Source organism: Lithobates pipiens, unplaced genomic scaffold (genome assembly GCF_037356315.1).
Source record: "Lithobates pipiens isolate NorthernLeopardFrog02 unplaced genomic scaffold, aLitPip1_a1.2 Scaffold_1, whole genome shotgun sequence".
NCBI lineage: Eukaryota > Metazoa > Chordata > Amphibia > Anura > Ranidae > Lithobates > Lithobates pipiens.
The window spans coordinates 192,102,811-192,128,915 of record NW_027507685.1 but is presented as its reverse complement, the minus strand read 5'-3'; the positions used below and the strand labels follow the sequence as shown (position 1 = coordinate 192,128,915).

At 43.1% G+C, this 26,105-nt stretch overlaps 1 protein-coding gene across 1 annotated transcript in view; it reads left to right on the top strand.

Annotated features, from left to right (window-relative positions):
• Positions 1-26,105, top strand: part of LOC143981457 (heat shock factor protein 3-like) — a 61,134-nt gene that overhangs the window by 9,909 nt on the left and 25,120 nt on the right. The window contains exons 2-4 of the mRNA XM_077479331.1: positions 7,360-7,468; positions 10,685-10,812; positions 18,217-18,344. Coding sequence (XP_077335457.1) covers positions 7,360-7,468; positions 10,685-10,812; positions 18,217-18,344 — 365 coding nt within the window. The remainder of the gene's footprint in view (positions 1-7,359; positions 7,469-10,684; positions 10,813-18,216; positions 18,345-26,105) is intronic.

The window sequence follows — 26,105 nt, the reverse complement described above, 5'->3', positions numbered from 1 at the left end:
TGCTATAGGCCTGGCGGGAAGTGATAAATGAGAAGAGTAAGTCATCTGTGTAGGCTGAGATTTTACACTGCGGTTCCCTGGTTAAAAGTCCTTGTATATTTGGGTTTAGTCTTATTTTGCATAGGAACGGCTCCAAGGAAAGAGCAAAAAGAAAGGGCGATAAAGGGCACCTCTGCCTCGTGCCATTTCAGATGGGGAAAGGGTCCAATAACAGACCGTTTGCCTTCACTTGTGCTGTAGAGTTTGAATAAATCCTGCCTATCCAGCCGAGCATCCTCTCTCCCAGGCCAATTGGACTGAGAACATGAAGTTCCAGTCCACTCGGTCGAATGCTTTTTCGGCATCAGTACTTAAAAATATGCAGGGGGCACCTTTTTAGTTTTCACCACATGGAGGAGATTTAATACATTGATGGTATTATCCCTTGCCTCTCTGGTAGGGACAAAGCCCACCTTGTCAAGGTGTACCAATGACTGAAGATGTAATGCCAGCCGGGTAGCCGGGATCTTTGAGAACAATTTCAAGTCAATGTTTAAAAGGGAGATGGGTCTATAACTTTCACATGAGCTCAGGTCTTTACCTTCTTTATGGATCAGGGATATATGAGTGCTTTTAGCGTGTCTCCGGGGAAAGTCCTTTCCGATCCCACCATGTTAAAGAATTTCACCATTCGTGGGCCTATTATTGTACTAGATCGTATAACAGTCTGGACCTGGGGCTTTACCTAGTTTCATGGTCCCAATGGCTGTTTTGAGTATCTCTAGTGTGATGGGTGAGTCAGGTTCGTCCCAGGACTCTGTGAGGAGGGATGTTATTTAAGAAGACATTCTCTAAACCCCTGTGAAATTTGCTCGGGTAACGTGGCTTTCTGGCCATAGGGGCAGACAATTTGGGGGGGGGGGGGGGGGAATAAGCTGCCTGCTTTTGCTCTCTGACAAATCTGGCCAATTTTTTTCCAAAATTGTCCCCTGATTTGTAATTGGTTTTTCGGCAGAATTGTAGTACTACATTACAAAGCCAAAGCAGTAAGTCAGTGACTTGTCTGCGTAGTGACCCCAGTTCTGTCTCTAGCTCATGGGAGGGGGCATGTTTGTGGGATTCCATAAAGGTTAATTTGGTAAGGAGCTTGTTAAGTTGTGCATTGTGATCTCTCTTGATTCTTGCGCCGTGTTTGAGGAGTACCTTCCTGAGGACTGTTTTGTGGGCCTCCCATAGGGAGCAAGGGTCACAGTCCAGGACATTGTTTTCTTGGAAGTATAGGGCCAATGTCCTAGTCGCGTTTGCTAAAACCTCAGGGATCAGTAGAAGACTCGTTTAGACGCCAACAACGAGATCTAGCCGAGGGCCCTCCGGAGTGTGGGTATGTGAAAAGTCTGTCCTGGTATATATTTTATGTGGGGAGAAAAAGAACGTATAGTCTTGTTCTCCCGAGTGCTGCAAACGCCATATATCTATCAGTTGGGCTGTGTGTAGGTTGGTTATCCATTTCCTATACATCGGGGGGACAGCAGAGTGACCGGAGGAGGCATTTGTTGAGGGAATTAGAGGAACGTTACAGTCTCCCCCTAGGCTCAACTGTCCCTCTGAGAACTCCAGAAGTTTGTCTAGAATATGTTTGAATTTATCTCGGTGTTCATTGGGAGCGTATAACGTCGCTAGCGTGAGTTGTATTTCACCCACAAGTCCATTGGGAAGCACATAGCGTCCCTCGGGGTCTTTGATCACTGCTTGGCTTCGCCATGGTAGTTTACTGGACAGCAATGTGGATACCCCTTTAGATTTGGCTGCGGGGTTAGTGGAGTGATATGTCGGGGAAAAAAAATCTGTTTTTGAGGATTGGAAATTTATCATCCTAAAGCCCCATACACACTATAAGATTTTCTGCTGATTTTTTTTCCTTCAGATTTACCAAAACCATATAATATGTGGTCAAACCTTAGGAGTTTCAATTTGTATGCAACCAGGCAGGCCCTTGTACTACATGGTTTTGGTAAATCTGAAGACAAAAATAAGCAGAAAATCTGATAGTATGTATGGGGCTTTAAAGTGAGTCTCTTGTATAAAGGCAACATCAGCATGAACACTCTTCAGGTCGTTTAATAGCATGCGACTCTTCTCAGGGATATTTAGACCTTTAGCGATATTACCTTTATAGATTCCATTGCCACGTCATGGGATGGAGGAAGGTGGGAAGGGGGAAGGCAAAGACAAGGGGGAGGGGTTGACATACAGAAGTATATAGGTTAGGGAAAAGTGGAGAGGTTGAATTAAGGTAGAGGTCAGGCCAAGAAAAGGGAAACCCTGACAAAATGAAATCTGCAAGTAATTAACTTAAATTAAATATCGCACCTCAGCCAGTAAGCCGGTGGTGTACGTTGGCCTACTTGGGGGAGCCGTTAGGCAGTGACCAAAAAGAGAGGACCCAGCCTTCCCATACACCCCAGCACAATCTTAAAAATAGAAGCATGTAAAATTGATAAACGTAATCCGAACAATAAACATTTTGTAAACGGTATAACATTTGGCAAAGATGACCATTAAATGCCCCACTGTGTCGCACCACGCTGGCGAGGGGCTGCCCCTCCGGCAAAGTGTGACACACAAGCGCCACACAGTCACTAGTTCGGCCCGGTCACCCCATACCGAAAGTAACCAAACTGCCTGCTCCATCTCCTGATATCTTGTGACCCATTATTGGTAACAGCTTGGGGGCACCCGCGCTGAGCTCACGGTTCAGTTGAGAGTATTGCTTTTAGGGCCGTTAAGGGTGTTATCAATTTTACAGGTCTGCCAGTGAATAAAGCACTATGCTTGGACCTAGACTATGGCGAAGTCCCCTAAGAAGCCATGCCTAGTGCCCGAATGGCCCCCCAGCACTGAGCTAGTGCCAAAGTACTGAAGGCTCTTGTGTACCAGGGTGACCAGCTCTTTAGGGCAAAGATGTGGCAACAGCTGGTGATAAGGCCTGCAGGGGCAGAGGACCCCTGGAGAAGTGGGGTGTAAGAAGGTCCGGTCATTGAGGAGCTGCAGTGTAAGATGGCTGTGTGCTGGGTTAGGATGGCATTTGTCCATAGTTTGGAGGGGGGGGGGCAGTGAAGAGTAAATAATTTTGAGATATATATATATATTTATATTATATTATATTATATTATATTAAAAAGAGACTTGGGGGAGAGAGCAAGTCAGGCTATAAAACCTTTGGTGACGGGAAACCTCTTTATCTGACAGAACATCATAATGTAAAGCGGCAATTGCAGAGATCTGTACTGCTGGTAAAGAGCACCGATAATTTAGCGTCACATTGTGATTGGGCCGGTTTAGGCACGTATTATCCTGTGGAAGGTGTCAATCACAGCATACCATTCTGAAAGCGTACCTGCTCTAGGCAATAGCTACACTATGGAAATACATTGCCTTCTTATGAATCATTTTCTGCAGCTGTTGTAGCAAACATTTGCAGTGCTGTGAGGGGACTGAACGATTTTTAGATCAGTTTATTCATGAAAAGAGGATGCTATTTCTCACAGTGACAAGAATATGGGTGCAGATGGGATCACGACAAGGGGGCAAACAGGCCCTGTCGTGATAGCTTTAGGCAGGTGTCAGGTATTCTTTATAGAGGCATTCAGAATCTAGACCCCCAGTGTTGATAACCAGCCATCATCATTATACTTTGGCAGGGCTGCGCGAACCATCATAGGTATGTCGACCGCTTTAAGAGCGATGGTTGGGGGGGACAGCGATCTCTCTCTCTCTCTCTCTCTCTCTCTCTCTCTCTCTCTCTCTCTCTCTCTCTCTCTCTCTCTCTCTCTCTCTCTCTGAAACACACCCAGGAAGCACACTTAACCCCTTGATCGCCCTCTAGTGTTAACCCCTTCCCTACCAGTGACATTTATACAGTAATCAATGGCTTTTTTTAGCTCTGTATAAATGTCAATGGTCCCAAAAAGTGTCCAATCTGTCCGCCGCAATCCTGCTAAAAATGCAGATCGCTGCCATTACTAGTAAAAAAAAAAAAATAATAATAATAAAAATGCCATAATTATATCCCCAGGTCTATAGTTACTTGGTAAAGACTTTGTTCCCTTTTTTAAATATAGGCACCACATTGGCCCAGCACCAATCCAGTGGTACTATTCCTGTCATTAATGAGTCCCTAAAAATTAGATACAATGGCTCTGAAATTGCAGAGCTCCATTCTTTTAGGATCCATGGGTGGATGCCATCAGGCCCAGGTGCTTTATCCACCTTTATTCTGTCTAAATATTTCTGGACCATATCACTTTTGAGCCATTGTGGATTTGGGGCTGTGTCAGTACCACCCCCATTATGGACATGAGCTCCCCCATGCTCCTTTGTATACACAGAGCTGAAGAAAGTATTTAATAAATTAGTATTCTCTTTGTCCCCAGTCACCCACTCCAGATTATTTTCTAAAGGGCCTACATGCACAGACTTGACCTTTTTACTATTAATATATTTGAAGATTTTTTGGGGGTTTGTCCTACTATCTTTTCCAATCTGTCTTTCGGTTTGAATTTTTGCATCCTTGATTTCCCTTTTACATATTCTGTTATATTCTTTGTAACATTTAAATGACACTGGTGTTCCTTCATTTTTATATTTTTTAACCACTTCCCACCCGGCCATATATGGCCGGGTGGGAGCCGCCTCCTTCTGACTGGACGTTCCTGAACGCGCGCGTGCCCGATGCGCTCGTGTCACCCGGACACGGAGCATCTCGGATCAGCAGGAGGGCTCTGTGATTGTCCCTCCTGATCACATGATGGTAGTGTCCAATCGTGGCCGTCATGTGATGTAAACAAACAGCCGGTTGCTAGGCAATCGGCTCTCCTCTCCTCACACGGAAGTCGTCACTGAGGAGAGGAGAGCAGATCGCTGCAGCTGGCTGGTGATCAGTGAGTATGAGCTGTTTTTACAGTGCAATACACACATCACCACAATACATGTCACCACATATGTCCCCAAATAATAAAAACGCATGTCCCCAAATAATAAAAACACATGTCCCCCCACATATGTCCCACTAAAATCACATGACACAAAAATCACAAATCACAATGATTATCTGCACACATATGTACATGATCATTTGCGTACATATGTCCGTGATCACACAAACCAATTATTATACACATAACGGATTTTTTTTTACCAAAAACATGTAGCAGAATACATTTTTGGCTTAAATTTATGAAAACATTTGATTTTATTGGATTTCTTTTAAAATAGAAAAAATAAATTATTGTTTTTTTTTTCCAAATTTCCACTTTTTTTGCGCTTATATCGCAAAAAATAAAAAAACAGAGTCGTGAATAAATACCACCAAAATAAAGCTCTATTTGTGCGAAAAAAAATGATAAAAATTTTATTTTTGTACTGGTAGCATGACCACGCAATTGTAATTGAAAGTGCGAGAGTGATGAAAGCTGAAAATTGGGCTGGGAAGGAAGGGGGCGAAAGTGCCCTGTATTGTAGTGGTTAAAGCTCTTTTCTTATAGTTTATAGCTTTTTTATCTTTGGCTGTGAGCCACATCGGTTTTATTTTTAGCCTTTTAAACTTATTGCCCATGGGAATATACTTTGCAGTGAGCTCACAAACAGTCTTTTTGAAGAATTCCAATTTCTGTTCTGTGGTTTCTGTTCTGTGCCCATTCTGTGCCCATTGATACCAATATTCTCTTCCGGAGAGCAGCCCTCATGCTTGGATAATTTGCTCTCTTGAAATTAAGTGTTTTTATCTTTCCTGTATGTGATTTTTTTATTTTTTTTTGCTTACAGCTAACATCAAATGAAATCATGTTATGGTCACTGCTACCCAGGTGTTCCCGCAATTTTTCTTCCTTCTGATACGATAACAGATATGGTGCACTGACAATTCCTCATTCACAGCCAATTGCAGCGTGTGTGCCATACACTGTATGCTTTTAATGTGGTTGTAAACTCTCCCCCACAACTTTTGTCCCATGTAAATCAGCATAAAAAACCCTAATGAACACTGCTTGTAGATATCTCCTTGCTTAGTGTTGTTGTAATCCTTTTTGTTCTTTAGAATGACATCTCTGAGCATGCCCATATCTCCCCTGATTAACGACACACTCTGTGTGCTTGTCTGTCTATTATTATCAGGACTCATTATGAAATGCTTACCTTACCTTAGAACAAGGCGACCATGCCGAGGGAACTGACATGTTGCCACGGCGTGTCTTAGGGGTATCGCGGCTCCGGCGCTGTGAGTGGCTGGAGCCGCAATGTCGTCACTCGTGGCTCCGTGCCACCGCGTGGCTTCTTTCCGGCAAAGTCCGGCATCTGCTGGGCTTTCAGCCAAGAATCCCCTGTGCGCATGCAGGAAAAAAATAATAATTATATTTTATATATATAAAATATAATTATTTTTCTTTTTTTTTTTTTCTTTCACTGCTATAAGGTTCTAGCACCTTTGCACAGCTGCTGCAGTTTTTTCATTTATCACAATTTGATTACCTTAGCGCGAGCTTTTGTATAGTTTTATAGTGCATGTTATTAACACTGCTCCTGTTAACAATGTTACTAGTGATGTCAGTGGCAGATAGTTCCCCCCAATGTGCGTTAGTGTCAAATTGCCCGCCATACTGTCACAGTCCCGTAATAAGTCGCTGATCACTGCCATTACTAGTGTATATAAAAAAAATAAATAAAAAAAAAATCTGTATATATGTTATACACAAACAAATCAATGTACACTGATTGCCATTTTTTTTAACTCAAAAACATGTAGCAGAATACATTTTGGCCTAAATTAAGAGATTTAATTTATTTTTTATGAAAATTTTTTTTTTTGTGGGATATGTTTTATAGCAGAATAATAAAAACTACAGAGGTGATCAAATACCACCAAAAGAAAGCTCTATTTGTAGTAGTAAAAAAAAAAAAAAATAAAAAAAAAAAGGAAAAAGACATGCATTTTATTTGGGTACCGAATCGTACGACCACACAATTGTCAGTTAAAGTAATGCAGTGCGGTATTACAAAAACTGGCCTGGTCATGAAGGTGGGTTAAACCTTCCGGAGCTGAAGTGGTTAAAACACCTTCTGCCTTCAAGCAATATGTAGGCATATGTATTTCTGGTGTGTAAGATGGTGCAGATTGGACTGGCCCTGTGTGGGGCGCTCAGAAAGCTCTACAAAGACCTTCATGTGTTTACTGCATCATATATAGTAAGATGGCGGTTGGTGGGGGGAATCACTGAGCTTCTCGTTGTTTTGGGGATGATAATATAATTTTATGAGCACCATTTTCAACGGTTTGGGTTAATTTTTTTTATTTTTTCCTCCTTTTTATTTTTTTTCTCCTTTCAGGATGGCCAGAACTTCTGTATCTTGGACGACCAGCGATTTTCTAAAGAAATCCTGCCCAAGTATTTTAAGCACAACAATCTATCCAGCTTTATCCGCCAGCTGAACATGTGTGAGTATAAACCGAACTGCATCAGAAGTATTAAGCCAGTGGAGTTGTAAAAGGCTGCATTGGAGTGGGTGTGTAAAAATAATTGCACTCCTTTCTGCAGCCGCACAAAATAACGCACAGAAAACGTGCAGCGGGTGCCATTAACCCTTGCTGGCACCCCCGTGTATTGCAAAACGCTGTGCTATTTCAGTGCAGCCTCATTTTAAAAAAGGGGAAAGGGGACCTTTTGTTTGCAGAAGACCCCGGGCATAGCAGCCCATTCAAATGACACTGACCTGACACTTTGCTAAGGTCAGTTAAGCCTTGTACACACAATCAGATTTTCGGACGACCATTAGTACATTTTTTTTTTTTCTTTTTGTGGCATGCTAGTCTCATGTCAAAAGTGAAGAGGTTACTCACAATGCGAAAATTCTCGTACGACAGAATCCAAGACGTCATGTGTTGAATAGTTTTCTATGCGTTTTTTCGTTTCTGAGCATGCGTAGTCTTGTTCTTGTTTTTTTTTCGGGCGAAAACCGTACTAATGAAACAACAATCAGACGTTGAGTTCACGTTCGACAAAAATTTTAGATTCGGCTGTCGAAAAGCACCGTACCGACCATCCGAAATTTGCCCGCCATACTGTCACAGTCCTGCAATAAGTCACTGATTGCTGTCAGTACTAGTATTTAACCACTTTAAGACCGGGCCTCTTTTTCAGACTCGGAGTTAAAAACGTGTTTTTTTTGCTAGAAAATTGCTTAGAACCTCCAAACATTATACTTTTTTTTTTTTTTCTAACATCCTAGAAAATAAAATGGCGATCATTGCAGTACTTTTTGTCACACCGTATTTGCGCAGCACACTTTTTTGGGGAAAAAATTTATTTTTAAATGAAAAAGTGAGACAACAGTAAAGTTAGCCCAATGTTTTTTATATTGTGAAAGATATAAAGTTACGCCGAGTAAATTGATACCCAACACGCCCCGCTTCCAAATTGCACCCGCTCGTGGAATGGCGTCACACTTTTACCCTTAAAAATCTCCATAGGCGACGTTTAAAAAACAAAAAACAGGTTGCATGTTTTGAGTTACAGAGGTCTAGTGCTAGAATGATTGCTTTCGCTCTACCGATCGCAGCGATACATCACATGCGTGGCTTGACCACCACCGTTTTCATATGCGGCGTGAGCTCGTCGGGGTGGGGTGCTTTAGAAAAATCTGTTTTTCTTATTTATTTTATTTATTTTTACACTGTTTTTAAAAAAAAATGTTTATGTAAACCTCCCTTGTAATAGAAAAAAGTATGACAGGTCCTCTTAAATATGAGATCTGGGGTCAAAAAGATCTCATATTTGTTCTTAAATGCAATAAAAAAAACAAAAATGACAACAGAAAAATAGCCCTTTAATACGTATGGTACCGACTCTACGTACGTTTCGTCATTGATGTCTTCAGGAATGCTTCCTGAAGACGTCAATGACGAAACGTACGTCTTCAGGAACGCTTCCATGAGCCGTCAATGATGAAACGTACATCGAGGTGGTACCTGGTCACGCTTTTCCTGACGCCATATTCGGTTACCTGGTTGTCGGTCTGACGGCTTGGAACGCACGCCATTTCGACGGTACAGAGTGGAAACCCTTCACCCATCGAATCTACATTCTGAAGGTGAGCAGCCCCAGTGCCGGGTCGGGCACATGACAATGTAAGGAGCCATTTGGCTATGTCTTTTAAACACTTTTTTTAAATAAAAACAGTGTTATGCTATGGATGTTTTTTGCTCTTTCCTATATACCACTTGAGACTGTGAAGGGGCATATGTTGTCCTATGTATCCATGTCAGAATTCATGTGAACAGGCACTTACCTGTACAGGCGTTGTTTGACTTGCTTTTTAATTAAAGTGGTCAAACGAATCTCGTGAGCAGATTGTATTTTCATTCACGATTGGGTGTCGTTGCATTGATTTCTTTGGTGGAGGTATATGCAATCTCTTTGGAATCATCTTTATCACACCCTGCAAGATTTCCTGTACTGGTGAATCTGGGATCACTTATCAAAGAAGCTGTTGTGGCATATTGATGGGACTTTGTGTGATTAGAAAATTATAAGTAATCTTTGAAGGAACTGTTTATAGTTACTTGATCACGAGTGGGAATATATGAATATTGTTTTCACATTTTTCAAATTTTTTTTTTTTATATATTTTAGATTATTGTGTATTTTTCCTTATGGCTTAGTAGATAAGATTTGCACTGCTATGTTTATTCATTAATTAGAGTGCCCCAAAAGTATTATCATTGTATCACTGAGGAGTTTTACACTTCACTTTTATAGGGTTCAGATTTTTTTGTTTATATTTATTTTTTATTTTTATTTTACATGTCTTTGCATGGCGCAGAGTTTTTGCAATTGATATTCAATTGGTTTTTCACATATTTTGTATCATGTCCTCAATCTCGGACCCTCTCTTGTATCGTGTCCGCAGTCTCGGACCCTCTTGTATCGTGTCCGCAGTCTCGGACCCTCTCTTGTATCGTGTCCGCAGTCTCGGACCCTCTCTTGTATCGTGTCCGCAGTCTCGGACCCTCTCTTGTATCATGTCCGCAGTCTCGGACCCTCTCTTGTATCATGTCCGCAGTCTCGGACCCTCTCTTGTATCATGTCCGCAGTCTCGGACCCTCTCTTGTATCATGTCCGCAGTCTCGGACCCTCTCTTGTATCATGTCCGCAGTCTCGGACCCTCTCTTTTATCATGTCCGCATTCTCCAGTAGGAACCAATGCAAAAATCTAAGATTAAACTTCAGATTTTAAACATTTCACCTGGAGCTAGTCTTTAATAAAGCTGAATTGCAGTCACAAAGTAAATGCTGACAGATTTGCCCTCTATATATTATAACACGTGTGGCTTTGAAATGGTTTGACTTCCTTTTGAGTAGAAGTAAAATCCGCCTGCAAAGGCAGCTGTCATATACTATAATAGGGCTCAGCTGTGCTTTTCGTGAAAGAAGTGATTAGGATTTTCTCTTGCTTTTTTTTTTTTTTTTTTTTTTTTCTTTACATTCTGAACATTGCATTATATTTTGTTCACGTGTACACGTTTCCTGTGATCATGCATTATGATGTTTTCTGAATACTGTTTTATAGCTAGATGCTTTTAGTCCCATTAATTCTGACCTTTTCTATTCAGGAATCGCATAATTTTAAAGTCCTTTTTGTCCTTCTCATTTAGATGGCTTCAGAAAGGTGATGAGTCTGGAGAGCGGGCTCGTGAGATCGGAATGCGGCTCTGCCATCGAATTCCAGCACCCATCTTTTAAAAAAGGAAGAGCAGAACTCTTAGAACATATCAAACGCAAGGTGAGGTTTCCTTTTTTTTATTATTATTATGCTTCATCAGCATATGATAAAGTCCAACAAAGTATGTTGTCTGCACTGGTAAAAAGAGAAAGTGGTCCTCTATTCTTCAACCTTTGTGAAGGATGCTTGTTTTAACCACTTTCCACCTAGGCCAATTCTGACATTTTCTCGCCTACATGTGAGAAAATCTGTATTTTTTTTTTTTTGCCCCTAGAGAATAAAAAGGAGGTCATTGCAATTTGTTGTGCCACACGGTATTTGCGCAGCGATTTTTTTTTTTTTTTTTTTTTTTTTTTTTTTTTTTTTCTCTCCTAACGCAATTTTTGGGGAAAAAATACACTTTAATGAATTTTTATGCGAAAAACAATATATAACCCAATTTTTGGTAAAATATAACTGTTACACAGAGTAAATAGATAACTAACATGCCACGCTTTCAGATTATGCACGCTCGTGGAATGGTTCCCAACCGGCTCACGTTTATTTACGGGGCCAGAACGGCACCCACCCAGTGAGCAAAACCACATGCGGGGTTTCCTTTAAGAGTCGCCAGAGGCTGCGCCTGCTGCACGACGGGGGACCCGATTCACGATTGCATGCACAAGCACCAGCATGGGGATTTGTGTATTTAATTAAGGCTGAGGAGACATGTCGTTTGTTCCTAGTAAATAGGAAGAGCGATATCTCTCCTCTCCTACTCAGTCCTATCCCCATACAGTTAGAACGCACTGAGGGAACACACAGTTAACCCCTTCTGTCCGTCGCAATACCGCTAAAAATCGCAGATCACCGCCATTACTAGTAAAAATAATAAAAATGCCATAAATCTTTCCCATAGTTTGTAGAATTTATCATTTTTCGCAAACGAATCAATATATGCTGCTTGTGATTTTTGTTTTACCAAACAAAATAAAAATAAAAAATGTATGTGTGTGTGTATATATATGTGTGTGTGTGTGTGTGTGTGTGTGTGTATGTATATATGTATATGTATATATATATATATATATATATATATAATATTTATTTATTTATTTTTTAAATTGTCACAAAAAGGACGCACATTTTGTTTGGGTACAGCATTGCATGACCGCGCAAATAAAAGTGCCAAATTGTAAAAAGTGTTCTGGTCAGGTAGGGGGATAAAACCTTTCTGGGGCTGAAGTGGTTAATTAAAAATCTCTATAGGTGACGCTTTAAACATTTTTACAGGTTACCAGAGGAGGTCTAGCGCTAGAATTCTTGTTCTTGCTATATAACGTTTGTAGCGATACCTATGTTTGCGTTTGCTTCTACCTGCGAGCACGAGGGGACAGGGGGCGCTTTAAAACAAAAATTTTTATAATTTTATTTTTTTTCATTTTACACTGTCCCATTTAAAAAAAAATAAAAAAAATATATATATATATATATATATATATATATATATATATATATATATATATATATATATATATATATATATATATATATATATATATATATATAAAAACACACACTTTTTTTTTTCTTTATTATTATCACTTTTATTCCTATCGCAAGAAATGTAAACATCCCCTGTGATAGAAATAAGGCATGACAGGTCCACTTTATGGAGACATCTTGTGTCTGTAAGACCCAGATATTTCCTCTACCCTAGAAAGCATGAGCTAAAAAAAAATAAAAATAAAAATTGATATCTCTGCTTTTACAAGTAAAAAAAATTGCAGTGTTTACATCTGCCAGAACCGGAAGTTACGTCATGATGTTGCTTCCGGCCTCCGAGGATCATAAAGATGGCCCAGGACCACGGTCAGCTTTGTGGTAACCCGCCTCTGGATCAGATCCTGAGCTCTCCTGTGTGATCAGAGAGGAGGTTGCCTGTAAAAAAACAGCGGCTAATCAGCCGATAGGATGGCATTTACATTGTAGGGAATTGCTGGCTGAAAAGGGAGACATCTGAATGATGGCTGTAGTTGCACCCATCATCCAGACATCATATAACATCCTACGGGTGAGAAGTGGTTAAAGCTTAACTCCAAGCAAACCACTAAATCGGTGGTGGTCAACTTTGATACCCTCAGCCGAAAGCGTGGCCCCCTCCAGTATTTGTAGCTGCTGATGTTTATTATTATTATTATTATTATTATTATTATTTTCAGACTTTAGAACCGCTTTAGGGCCTTTTCAAACTGATTTGTTTTTCTTCTTCTTTTTTTTTTTGCCTTACCAAAAGCGGAAGAAAAATATGTGACCATTGTAGCACTAACCCCCAAAGGAGCTGCTGGTTAGATTTGGGCTTACCGTTACCTGTCCCGTGGGTGTCCCGTGGTAAATGGCCCAGTAACTTGAGAGACCGACAACAGATCCACTTGAATGGATTTTATTTGCAAAACTTAGATAATGAACAGTCTCTTAAATTGGGATCAGAGGGTTGGAAAGGGAATTCAGGTACTCTAAGCCCTTGTACACACGGTCGGACATTACGACAACAAAATCCATCGGATTTTGTCCGAAACTTGTGTTGCATACACACGGTCGGACAAAGTTGTCGGAAAATCCGATCATACGTAACGTGACAACGTTATTTCGTTACGACGGGACTACATTCAGGCTAGTAGCCAATAGCTTTGGTCTAGGAATTTGATCTGAACATGCATGGCACATTGTCCAATCGGAATTCTCTACACACAATCGGACAAAGTCTGATCGGATCATGTTGTCAGAAAGTTTTATAGCTCAGCTCTAAAACTTTGTCTGTCAGATATTCCGACGGAAACAGTTCGATGGAGCCCACACACAGTCGGATTATCCGACAACGCCGTCCGATCGTACATTTTCCGTCGGAATGTCCGACCGTGTGTACAAGGGCTTTGTGTCAAAGTCAAAATGTTGAAGAACTTGCGAACTTTGCATCCAGAGAATAGCCATTCGCAACTGGATGATCACTCAGGTTGGACAGTCCTTCTCTCACAAGGCCTAGCAGCCAACAAGTTGACTACTCAAGAACAAGTGTCTGCCACAGACGTTGTTGTAGAACATACAAGATAATGTCTCTGCCACAGATGTTGTAGAACACGTAGGAAACTAAGCTTGAAAACACTCGTAGGATACCTGGATCTTTCAGCCAGCTTGGTGATAGCCACAAGACCGGATTCTCTCGGGTACTTCAGCTCTTCCAGGCTCAAACTAAGAAACCAGCCCGTACGTGGTCTTCTTCTGAAGAGTCCTCCCCTGGAATACTTGAAGTCACTGGGTCTCTCCCAAACCAGAGACGGCATCCAGCCACCTCAGAATCCTTCTTTTAGTTTTCTTTCCTCGGGCTAGCCAGCCCCGAGACATCGAAATCGGGTGGATCCACACCCCAGGCCATAGCCTTCCTGGGGGCTGGTCAGGAGGACCATGAAGTCAGTACATCATTCTGGACCGGAACCCCGAACCATGTGACGTCCGCATCTTAAATATCCTCTCCCAGAAAGCACAGGGAGAGCGCCACTCCCACTGGGCGGGCTCAGAGAGAGTAACTTAAGCACCTTTACCAGACCATTAGTTCCATGCCTGCCAGAAGAGACAGTGCCTCCTGTGGCCAGGCTAAACATCTCACAGTCCAGTCAGACTGATGCTGAAGTATAAATTTGGACAATTGTACCCAAACCAAACTGCAGTTCAGGCATAACTTTAACTTTGAAAAACCGCATAGTGCGCGCTCTTCAGGAGCCGCCGCTACACCATTAAATCCTATGGAACCCTTCACACCAGTCAGTTGCATTTTTACAAGTCCTTCATGCTGCATTTTTGGTGCTTGTTTGCTGTGGGAAAGAAAACCTCCTTTAATAATGTATGTCCCCATTGAAATGAATAGAAAACGCATCCAAAATGTGGCAAAAATTCATGTGGTTGGTGCATTTTTGAGTGTCATGTTCTTTTTTTCATAGGTGCAAAACTCACTGGACACGTGCCATAAATGCACAGTTGTTTTTACAGGGGAACAGTGTGAGAGCGGCCTTAAAGTACACCAAACTTCCGCTTTAATGCAACAGATCTCCTCACCCCCACTCTCCATAGATGTTCAATCTGGTTCAAATCTGGGCTCTGGCTGGGCCACTCAAGGGTTGTACCGTAGCTAGTCTTGGCTGTGTGCTTAGGGTTGTTTTCCTGTTGGAAGATGAACTTTCGCCCCGGTCTGAGGTCCAGAGCACTCTGGTGCAGGTTTTCATCAAGGATGTCTCTGTGCATTGCTGCATGCCACTTTACCTCGTTCCTGACTAGTCTCCCAGTTCCTGCTTCTAAAAAACACCCCCACAGCATGATGCTGTCACCACCATGCTTCACTGTAGGGATAGTACTGGCCAGGTGATGAGCGGTGCCTGGTTTCCTCCTGACATGATGCTTGTCATTCAGGCCAAAGAGTTCCATCAGACCTGAGAATTTTGTTTCTCATGGTCGAAGAGTCCTCCAGGTGCCTTTTGGCAGACTCCAGGTGGGCAGTCATGTGCCTTTTACTGAGGAGTGGCTTCCTTCTGGCCACTCTACCATACAGGTCTGACTAGTGGAGTGCTGCAGAGATGATTGTTTTTCTGGAAGGTTCTCCTCTCTCCACAGAGAAACGCTGGCGCTCTGTCAGAGTTACCATCTGGTTTTTGGTCACCTCCCTGACTAAGGCCCTTCTCCCCCGATCGCTCATTTTTGCCAGGCGGCCCACTCTAGGAAAAGTCCTGGCGGTTCCAAACCTCTTATATTTATGGATGATGGAGGCCACTGTGCTCATTGGGTCCTTTAATGCTTCAGAACTTTTTCTGTGCCTTGATACAAACCTGTCTTATATAGAAAGGTGTGTGTGCCTTTCCAAATTATGTCCAGTCATCTGAATTTACCACAGGTGGATGCCAATCAAGTTGTAGAAACATCTCAGGCCAGGTGCACACTGGTATGACACGACAGTCGTAGCACTTTGGATCGGACTTTGCCTTGCGACTTGAAGTCCAACATGCGTCTGACTTCAATGAACAGGGATCCGACTTTGATCCCCGACAATACCAGGTACTGTGTCTGGTGTGAATCTTTAGGGGAAACTCCACGCCAAATAAAAAATAAAAACAACGGCATGGGTTCTCCCTCCAAGAGCATACCAGGCCAAAAGGCCTGGTATGGATTTTAAGGGGAATCCCCACGCCTAAAAAACTATGTGGGGTCCCCCCCCAAAATCCATACAATGTACCGCATACTCATTCACATAGGGCGGGGGGGCCGAGATCTGGGATTCCGATAAGTCCCCCGCCCGCAGACCCTGGCAACCAATGGGTGTTTGGGAAGAGGCTCTTGAGGCCCCCCTGCCCCAAAGCGCCCACCCCCATGTTGAGGGCATGCGGCCTTGTACGGTCCCCACCCCCTTTCCTGACCTGCCAGGCTGTGTGCTTGGATAAGGGTCTGGTATGGATTTTGGGGGGTTCCCCTTTAAAATCCATATCAGACCGAAAAGGCTTCTTCTTCTTCTTCTTCCCCCCCCTTCAAGTTCATCAGAGCACAAGTCGCTTGCCAAAGTCGGATCAGTTGAGACTGCGATCTGACTTTGATCCGACTTCAGTGATATTCAATGGGCTAAAGTAGGATCGAAGTCAGACCAAAGTTGTGCAGGGAGCATTTTCAAAGTCGGGCCAACTTGTGTCGGACCAGTTAAGATGTCTCCCATAGGGAAACATTGATTTTCACGCGTCATATGACATGAGCTCCCAATGTCGGATCGTTTGTCGTACCAGTGTGAACCTGGCCTCAAGGATGATCAGTGGAAATAGGATACACCTGAGCTCAATTTTGAGTGTCATGGCAAAGGCTGTGAATATTTCTGTACGTGGGATTTTTTTTATTTTTTTTAGTTTTTTAAAAATAACCTCAGACTGGGGCGAATGTTCATTTTCCAACAGGACAATGACCCTAAGCACACAGCCAAGTGGCTATGGGCTAACTTTGTGAATGTCCTTGAATGGCTCAGACTTGAACCCGAATGAACATCTCTGGAAAGAACTGAAAATGTCTGTGCACCGACACTCCTCATAGAGTAGAATTTTTAGGAAAATAATGAATTTAATCCATTTTGGAATAAGGTTGTAATATAAAATGTGGAAAAAGTGATGCGCTGTGAATACTTTCCGGATGCACTGTACGTCTGCCTGGAGTCGAGCCTTAACCCTTTAGCACCGGTGCCTCCCGGCCCTTTAAGAGATTTTTGATGCCGGGCATTCAGGTCATGTGACAACTGCGATTGGCTGTCCCAGCAGTCACATGATGGGAAAGATCCTAATCGCAAGTATGCATTGGTAAGCTTACCGATCTGAGCTAACGTGCTGGCAGCGCGCACGGCGTGTGCTCTTAATGCGTTAAGTAGTTTACAGAAGGCCACATATATGCGTACTGTCTGTCAGCTCCAAGGAATTAAAGGGGTTGTAAATCTTTGTGAAAAAACATTTTGCAGACACCGTCCCCCCACCGCCCCCGGCTTACTTACCTGAGCCCCGAATTTCCGTTGTCGCATCCCTGCCATCCCTGCCATCCCTCTCTCCCCAGGTTCCTGGCTCTTGGATAGGATAGATGGATTGGATAGATGGATAGATTGATAGCAACGCAGCCATTGGCTCCCACTGCTGTAAATCGAATCCAGCGGTGTGGGGGGCAGGGCCAAGTCCTGCACTCGGCCTCCATGGACGCCGAATGCTGGACTCGGGAGCGCACCTGCAAGGTAACCTCCTCAGGAGAACGCTTCTCCATAGGAGTTATCTAATAGGGGGAGAAGCCGCAGAGGGACCCCAGAGATGGATGTTCGGGGCCACTCTGCAAAATGAGCTACACAGTGGAGGTAAGTATGACATGTTAAAATAAAAAATGATCCTTTAGTATCATTTTAAATATTGGGCTGTGTTCACATATGTGCAGCCGCCGTTTCCAGGCTGGAGTACGGTGCGTTTCTGTTGACCTATGTGATTCAGGTGCAGATTTTTTCCTAAATTTGCACCTGAACTGGATCCAAAAATGTGCATGACCTTCTTTAAAGCCGCACCGTGGCCGCCCCACACACATGTGAACCGGCTGCATTGAAAGCTGGTCACAGTCACATATTATGCAAATTGGATGCGTTTTTTTTTTTTTTTGTATGGCTTTTTAAGGCTATTTAGATCCCCTGGTATCTAGACCAGGGGTCTCAAACTGGCAGCCCCCCAGCTGTTGCCGGACTACAAGTCCCATCATGCCTCTGCCTGTGGGAGTCATGCTTGTAACTGTCAGCCTTACAATGCCTCATGGGACTAATTTCTCAACAGCTGAAGTGCCACCAGTTTGAGTCCCCTGACCTAGACGGTGAGGAACTGTAAGTAAGTTTGCCTTACATGTGCGTGCTGAAATGTGAATAAATAAGAATTTTGTTTTAATTGACAGATCTCATCTTCCGTAAAATCTGAAGAAGCTCACCTATCACAGGAGGATCTGCAGAAGGTTGTTGCTGAGCTACAAGACCTAAAACATGGTCAAAACAATATGGATGCAAAATTGGAAAACATGAGGAGGTATGTACTAACTTTCCCCACTTCACTGCACACTTCCAACACAGAGACCGAGCTGTTAAAGACCGTAATGATGGCCAGTGGGGCCAGCTCCCAATCATGTGACCACGGTGACAGCCAGTCAACACGGTCAAGTGATCAGCTAATGTTTCCATCCCCAATCCACCCTCCCAACCGCATTCAGAAATGTTTGAAGGAACGCCAGGGTGGGCCGGAAAGGGTTGCCCCTGGAAGCTGGAAATCGCTGTATAGAAACTGCTTCTCCAGTGAAACCTCCTGGTCCCATGCTGAGCTGCTGCCCTGTGAACACAAGAGGTCGGCCGCTTGGCATGGGCCACAATTAGAGAATGCATGGCATTTTCTGAATGGATGTAAGGTGTTCTCTGATTGAACAAGGTATAGAGGCAGGGAAGTTATGTCACACTTTCCACCGCGTCCAACCAGAGAACTCTGCATTCATTCAGAAAATGCTAAATGTTTTCTGAAAGGAGCACTTGCTGAGTGTTTGGCTTGTTCTCAGAAAACAGCAGGATGGCCATTTAGGGCAGGACCTGGAAGCTAATGTGATCACTGGAGTAACAGTGTAGTAGCTGTGTCTACTTTGCTGATTTCTAGGTTCCAGGGGCATCAGCCTGGTATGGTGTTTACATAGTTACATTGATTCAACCAGCCCTCAAATTTTCCACTCGCCTACTAGCATTTTGAGAGTGGAAAATGAGGGCTTGCGAGGTGGGTTGCCTTGGATTGGAGGGGGCAAATGTAGTTGATCGGGAGCCGTTCTCCCAGTGATCACTTTGGTGGAGTAGAGCATGGAGGAAGAGGAGAGCCACAGGGTCATTGAGCGGTTTAGCATGCTGTTACAGCTTGCATTAAAATTGCCTCTCAGCTCACTGTCACACACATCCCCGCCTCCTCCTAACCCCGTGCCTGTGATAGACAGAATGCGGGTCCAATGCTGGGATGTGTTCTGTCTATCACAGGCGCAGGGTCAGGAGGAGGCGGGGTGGTGTGTGACAATGAACAGAGCAGAGGCAATTTCATTGTAAGCTGTAACGGCATGCTGTACCGCACGGTGACCCCGTGGCTCTCCTCTTCCTCCAGTCATGATCCGACCACCCTCTCTCCTCCTCCCTGGCGAGGCTGCACTGGGGGGGGGGGGGCGCGGTGACTCTGCACTGGGGGGGCGCGGTGACTCTGCACTGGGGGGGGGGGGGGGGGGCGGTGACTCTGCACTGGGGGAGGGCGCGGTGACTCTGCACTGGCACTGGGGGGGGCGCGGTGACTCTGCACTGGAGGCCGATACAGTTTCTGTTAATATTTATTTTTGTAACTTAATTCTGCATAAAACATTTAAGTGTCATTTCATTAAATTAATTTGATGGCGTGATTAGGGGCGGGGCAAGGTAGGGGTTGGGCGGGACAACTGGTGGCGACTAACCCTTGAGGCCTGGCTAGTAGCTCAGGACTTTTTACATAGTTTCATCCAGAGCTCAAAATTTGAAGTATCCATACCATTTTAGAAGTGGTGAGAGAGGGGCCCCTCCCGACGCTTTACAGGCTAACGCTACCGATCACTAAGCCTTGGAACCATCCGTCATCAGCAAGGTTTTCCCATAGATATAAGCAATGGCAAGGTGGCCACCGCTCATCTCTATGCCCTTGGAGGAGCAGAGCGATGTCGACATCACTTCCGTTTCTTGGGCCATGTAACGACCATGTTTTTTTATTAAAGCAAAAAATTATAAACCCCAGATCCCTACATAAGGAGGACCTGCCATTCTGTATTTCTATCGCAAGGGGTGTTTACATTGCTGGTGATGGTAATAAAAGTGGTCAAAAATAGTTGTTTTTTTAACCGCTTGCCAACTGCCCGCCATCGATTGACGGAGGCAGAATGGCACTCCTGCACAAATTTCCATAGCTGTACGGCAGGCTCTTTTAGTATAGGGGCCGCGCCTGCCGTGTCCTTAACCACTTGCCGACCAGCGCACGACGATGTACGTCGACAGAATGGCACGGGCAGGCAAATGGGCGTACATGTACGTCCCTTTAAATTTGCCGCCCTGCCATCGGGAGCGTGCCACCGGCGGCACGCTCCCGCGCTGGTCGGGACCCCCGTGAGTCTGGTCGCGGGACCCGCGGACTCGATCACCATGGGCATCTCCGCGATTGGCTCACGGAGCGGCCAAAGCCTAGCAACTAGTGACGCTGATCTCTGCTCCATGTGATCAGTGTTCACTAAATGAAAGCCCAACCCCCCCACAGTTAGTAACACACCCCTAGGAACACTTAACCCCTACACTGCCACCCACTGGTTAACCCCTTCACTGCCAGTGTCATTTACACAGGAATCACTGCATTTGTATAGCAGTGATTACTGTATAAATGTAAATGGTCCCAAAAATGTGTCAAAAATGTCCGATGGGTCCCCCACAATGTCGCAGTCACAATAAAAATCGCTGATCGCCACCATTACTAGTAAAAAAAATAATAAAAAACTATTAATAAAAATGCTATAAAACTATCCCTATTTTGTAAACGCTATAACTTTTGCGCAAACCAATCAATAATCGCTTATTGCGATTTTTTTTTTTAACCAAAAATATGTAGAAGAATACGTATCGGCCTAAACTGAGGGAAAAAAATGTTTTTTTTATATATTTTTGGGGGATATTTATTATAACAAAAAGTAAAAAATAATGCGTTTTTTTTCAAAATTGTCGCTCTATTTTTGTTTATAGCGCAAAAAATAAAAACCGCAGAGGTGATCAAATACCACCAAAAGAAAGCTCTATTTGTGGGAAAAAAAAGGACGTCAATTTTGTTTGGGAGCCACGTCGCACGACCACGCAATTGTCAGTTAAAGCGACGCAGTGCCGAATCGCAAAAAGTGGTCTGGTCTTTGACCAGCAAATTGGTCCGGTCTGAAAGTGGTTAAGGAGCCGATTGCTCCTCACAGAGCAAGAACGGCGATTTGTGTGTGTAAACACACAAATCCACGTTCTGTCAGGGGTGAGGAGACAGATCGTGTGTTCCTAGTATATAGGAACACCGGTCTCTTCCCCAAGTCAGTCCCAGCCCCCCACAGTTAGAACACACACCGAGAGAATACACTTAACCCCTTGATTGACCCTTAGCATTAACCTCTTTCCTGCCAGTGACACTTACACAGTAATCGGTGCATTTTTATAGTACCGATCGCTGTATAAATGTCAGTAGACCCAAAAATTAAAGGTGTTTAAAGGTGTCCGATCTGTCAGCCGCAATGTCGCAATCCCGATAGAAAATCGTAGATCACCGCCATTACTACTAAAAAAAAAATAATAAGAAAAATGCCCCAAATCTCTCCCCTATTTTGTAGACGCTATAGCTTTTGTGCAAACCAATCAATATACGCTTATTGCGTTTTTTTTTTAACAAAAATATGTAGAAGAATATAGATCGGCCAAAACTGATGAAGAAATTATTTATTTATTTTTTAAATAATCTGGGATATTCTAGCAAAAAGTAAAAAAAAAAAAAATATATATATATATATATATATATATATATATATTTTTTTTTTAAGAAATTGCCGCTCTTCTTTTTCTTATAGCGCAAAAAGTTAAAACCGTAGGGGTGATCAAATACCACCAAAAAAAAAGCTCTATTTGTGGGTAAACAAGGATATAAATTTTGATTGGGTACAAATCGCACAATTGTCAGTTATAGCGACACAGTGCCATATCGCAAAAAATGGCTTGGTCAGGAAAGGAGAAAATGTTTCCGGGGCTGAAGTGGTTAAAGGGACAGTGTAGGGCCACGTGCAGTAGTGAATGTATGCATAGGTCACGGCCACATATGTAAACGGCGTTTGCACCACGCATAAGTTATCACTGTGAACGTCAGAGCGAGAGCAATAATTCTAGCACTAGACCTCTGTAACTTCAAACAGGTAACCTGTAGTAATTTTTAAAGTATTGCCTATGGAGATTTTTTAAATACCGTAGTTTGACCGCTATTTTATTCTCTAGTGTCTCTGCTAAAATTATATATGTGTGTGTATGTATATATATATATGTGTGTGTGTGTTTTTGTGTGTGTATGTGTTTGAGGGTAATTGTCTAGCAAAAAATATTGATTTTTTACTTGTAAACAAGTGAAAAAAAAAAGGCTGTTGTCTTTCTAGCAATCCTACCAGCTAACTACCCACTGTATTGGTTTTACAAGCAGCGGGAGCATGTGTGTGTTGTCCCCACACCCCCTCTTAGCCCTTCCGCAGCTTTATCTGGCTCATCATAGCGATGAACAAAGACAGGAATGGCTCTTATGGCAGGGGTTGACAAATTTGCTTGGAATCTAGGAGCCAGTGAAAAAAGTTAGGAGCCAGGTCCGTGACGGCGATCTGGACCTGTCCCTGGCCTGACATGGAGACGATTGAGGGGAAGATAGCCCCCAGCCCCCCACCTGTCTCCAAGTCATTGCCCATAGCTCTTAGAGAGACATTTTATTTTTTTATTTTTTTCAAATGACATTTTTTTTTTAAATTGCATTTTAGTGTAAATATGAGATGTGAGGTCTCTCTCACCCCAGATCTCATATACAAGAGGACCCGTCATGCGTTTTTCTATTACAAGGGATTTTTACATTCCTTTTAATAGTAATAAAAGTGACACACATTTTTTTTTTTTTTTTTAAAGAACAGTGAAAAAAATAAAAATAAAACTTTAAAATAATAAGAAAAAAAAATAAATTTAAACGCGTCCTGTCCCGCCAAGCTTGCGTGCAGAAGCGAACGCATATATGAAACGTTGTTCAAACCACACATGTGAGGTATCGCTGCGATTGGTAGAGTGAGAGCAATAATTCTAGCCCTAGACCTTCTCTATAACTTAAAATGTGCAACCTGTAGAATTTTTTAAATGTCGCCTATGGAGATTTTAAAGGGTAAAAGTTTGTCGCCATTCCATGAGCGGGCGCAATTTTGAAGCATGACATGTTGGGTATCGATTTACTCAGCGTAACATTATCTTTCACAATATAAAAAAAAATTGGGATAACTTTACTGTTTGCAATTACCGGCCACCGGCGGCGCGGCCCGACGCGATCACGCCGGGGGGGTCCACGGAGACGGGATACCCCCAGCTGTGCTGCCCCAGGTGCCAGGTCGCTAATTCTAGTCGCAAATGCGACCTGGCGCCCGGGTTTTGTTGAGCCCTGTCTTATGGCCTCCATGATATAACTTACATCACTTCCAGTTTACCCGTATGATTTTGGTGCGATCAAATACTTTGATCAGAGGAGGGATCTGGGGTTTTATAGACCCCAGATCTCTCCATAAATAGTACCTGTCACTGCCTATTTCTGTCACAAGGGTTTACCTGTGACAACAATAAAAGTGATAAAATAATAATTCAAAGCTACAGTGTAAAAATAAATGAAAATATTTTTTTTTTTTTACGTGCCCCTGTGCTTGCGCGCAAAGACGAACACACGCTTTGGTCCTGCACACATGCAAACAGCGATTGTCCCACACGTGGGGTATCACCGCCAACTTCAGACCATGGGTAATTCTAGCTCCAGACTTCCTCTGTAAATGTAAAGTGGTTGACCTGTAAATTTCTTTTACGTTTTACCTATAGATAATAATAATTACGTTGTTTGCTGCAGTTGCACAGGTGTGTCCAATTTTAAAGCGTGACATGTTTGGTATCTACTTGGCATAACATCATCTTTTATATTTTACAAAAAAGTTGGGTTATGTGTGTTTTATTTTATTTTTTTGTTATTTTACATTTTAGAATTTACAGTAGCGTATTTTTTCCCAAAAAAAACTGCTTTTGAAAAAAAAACACTGCGCAAATACCTTGTGACATAAATTGCAAAACCCACCAATTTATTCCCTAGGGCCTTTGCTTTAAAAAAAATATAATGTTTGGGGGTTCTCAGAAATTTTCGAGCAAAAAAGTCTTGATTGTTAATTGTCAACAAAGTGCCAGAAAAGGCTTTGTCTTGATTTAACCGCTTCGCGCCCGCCCTATAGCCGAAAGACAGCTACAGAGCGGACGCTAACTGCTGGGAGGCCGTCCCTGGACGTCCTCCTGTTTACTTCCCCTCTGCGCGCGGGCGCGCATCAGGGAAGTTATGTGCTGGCCGCGTTCCTCGGACACAGCCAGTCACAGATCGATGTAAACGGCCAATCAAGAGACGCTTGAGAGGGGATATGATTTTCAATTTACAAATACCATACATGTGACCCCACAATAGCCTCTTCGCGCCCACCCTATAGCCGAATGAAGGCCGTGTAGCAGGCGCTTTCATCCGGGAGGCTGTCCCTGGACGTCCTGTTGTTTACTTCCACAATGCGCGCCGCCGCGGGCGCGCATCGGGGAAGTTTTGTGTTTGCCGTGTCCCCCTGAGACAGGCAAACACAGATCGCTGTAAACGGACAATCACAGCGGCCGTTTACAGCGCGAACGGCGTGTCCAATGAGAGATATTCTCATATGTAAACATATGAGATCATCTCTCAGCGCCGCTCTCCCTCCTCACACAGACAGCATGTGAGAAGGGAGAGATGAACGGCTGCAGCGGCCGTAAGTAAAAAAAAAAAAAAAAGTGCCATCCTTGCCCAGTGCCATCTGTCATCGGTGCCACGTAGTGCCATTTGTCGTCAGTGTCACGTGCCATCTGTTGTCAGTGTCACGCGTCATCAGTGCCACGTAATAGTGCCATCTGTCATCAGTGCCACGTAATAGTGCCATCTGTCATCGGTGCATGTGCCATGTATCAGTGCCAACTGTCATCAGTGCCACGTATAAGTGTCACCAGTGCCACGTATCAGTGCCATCTGTCATCAGTGTCACGTGTCATTGTCCTGGTGCTCCAGGGCCTTCAAAAGTGTAATAGGTAGTCAACAAGTTAGATGTGTAATTTATGCTCCTAGAACACGTGATGGCGCTCCCTGCATGTTGGGCCTCTCTATGTGGCCAGGCTGTGAAAAAGTCCCACACATGTGGTATTGTAATACTCAGGAGGAGTAGCAGAATTTTTTTGGGGGTGTCATTTGTGCCATGTGAGAGAAATAACCTATTACAATGACAATTTTGTGGAAAAAAAATCTTAATTTTGCAAAGAATTGTGTGAAAAAATGACAACATCAAAAAGCTTACCATGCCTCTTTCTAAATACCTTGGAATGTCTACTTTCCAAAAAGGGGTCATTTGGGGGGTATTTGTACTTTCCTGACTTGTTCAGGGTCGCAAGAAGTGAGATAGGCCACCAGTACATCAGATGTGATAAATTTTGTATGATTCGCACCACAGCTTGTAGACTCTCTAACTTTCACAAAGACCAAATAATATCCACTAATTTGGGTTATTTTTTACCAAAGATATGTAGCAGTATAAATTGTGGCCAAAATTTATGAAGAAAAATTAATAATTTGCATAATTTTGTCACAGAAACAAAGAAAATTTTTTTTCGATCTCTTTTTCATTTATAGCGCAAAAAATAAAAACCCCAGAGGTGATCAAATACCACCAAAAGAAAGCTCTATTTGTGGGAAAAAAAGGACAAAAAATTCATTTGGGTACAGTGTTGCATGACTGAGTAATTGTCATTCAAAGTGTGAGAGCACCGAAAGCTGAAAATTGGTCTGGGCAGGAGGGGTGTTTAAGTGCCCAGTAGGCAAGTGGTTAAAGTGCACTACACAGAGAATGCAAGTATAGCACTCTCTGTGTAGTGGTTTTGCACAGAGCAGCCCCTCCTCTTCTGCTGTCGGTCC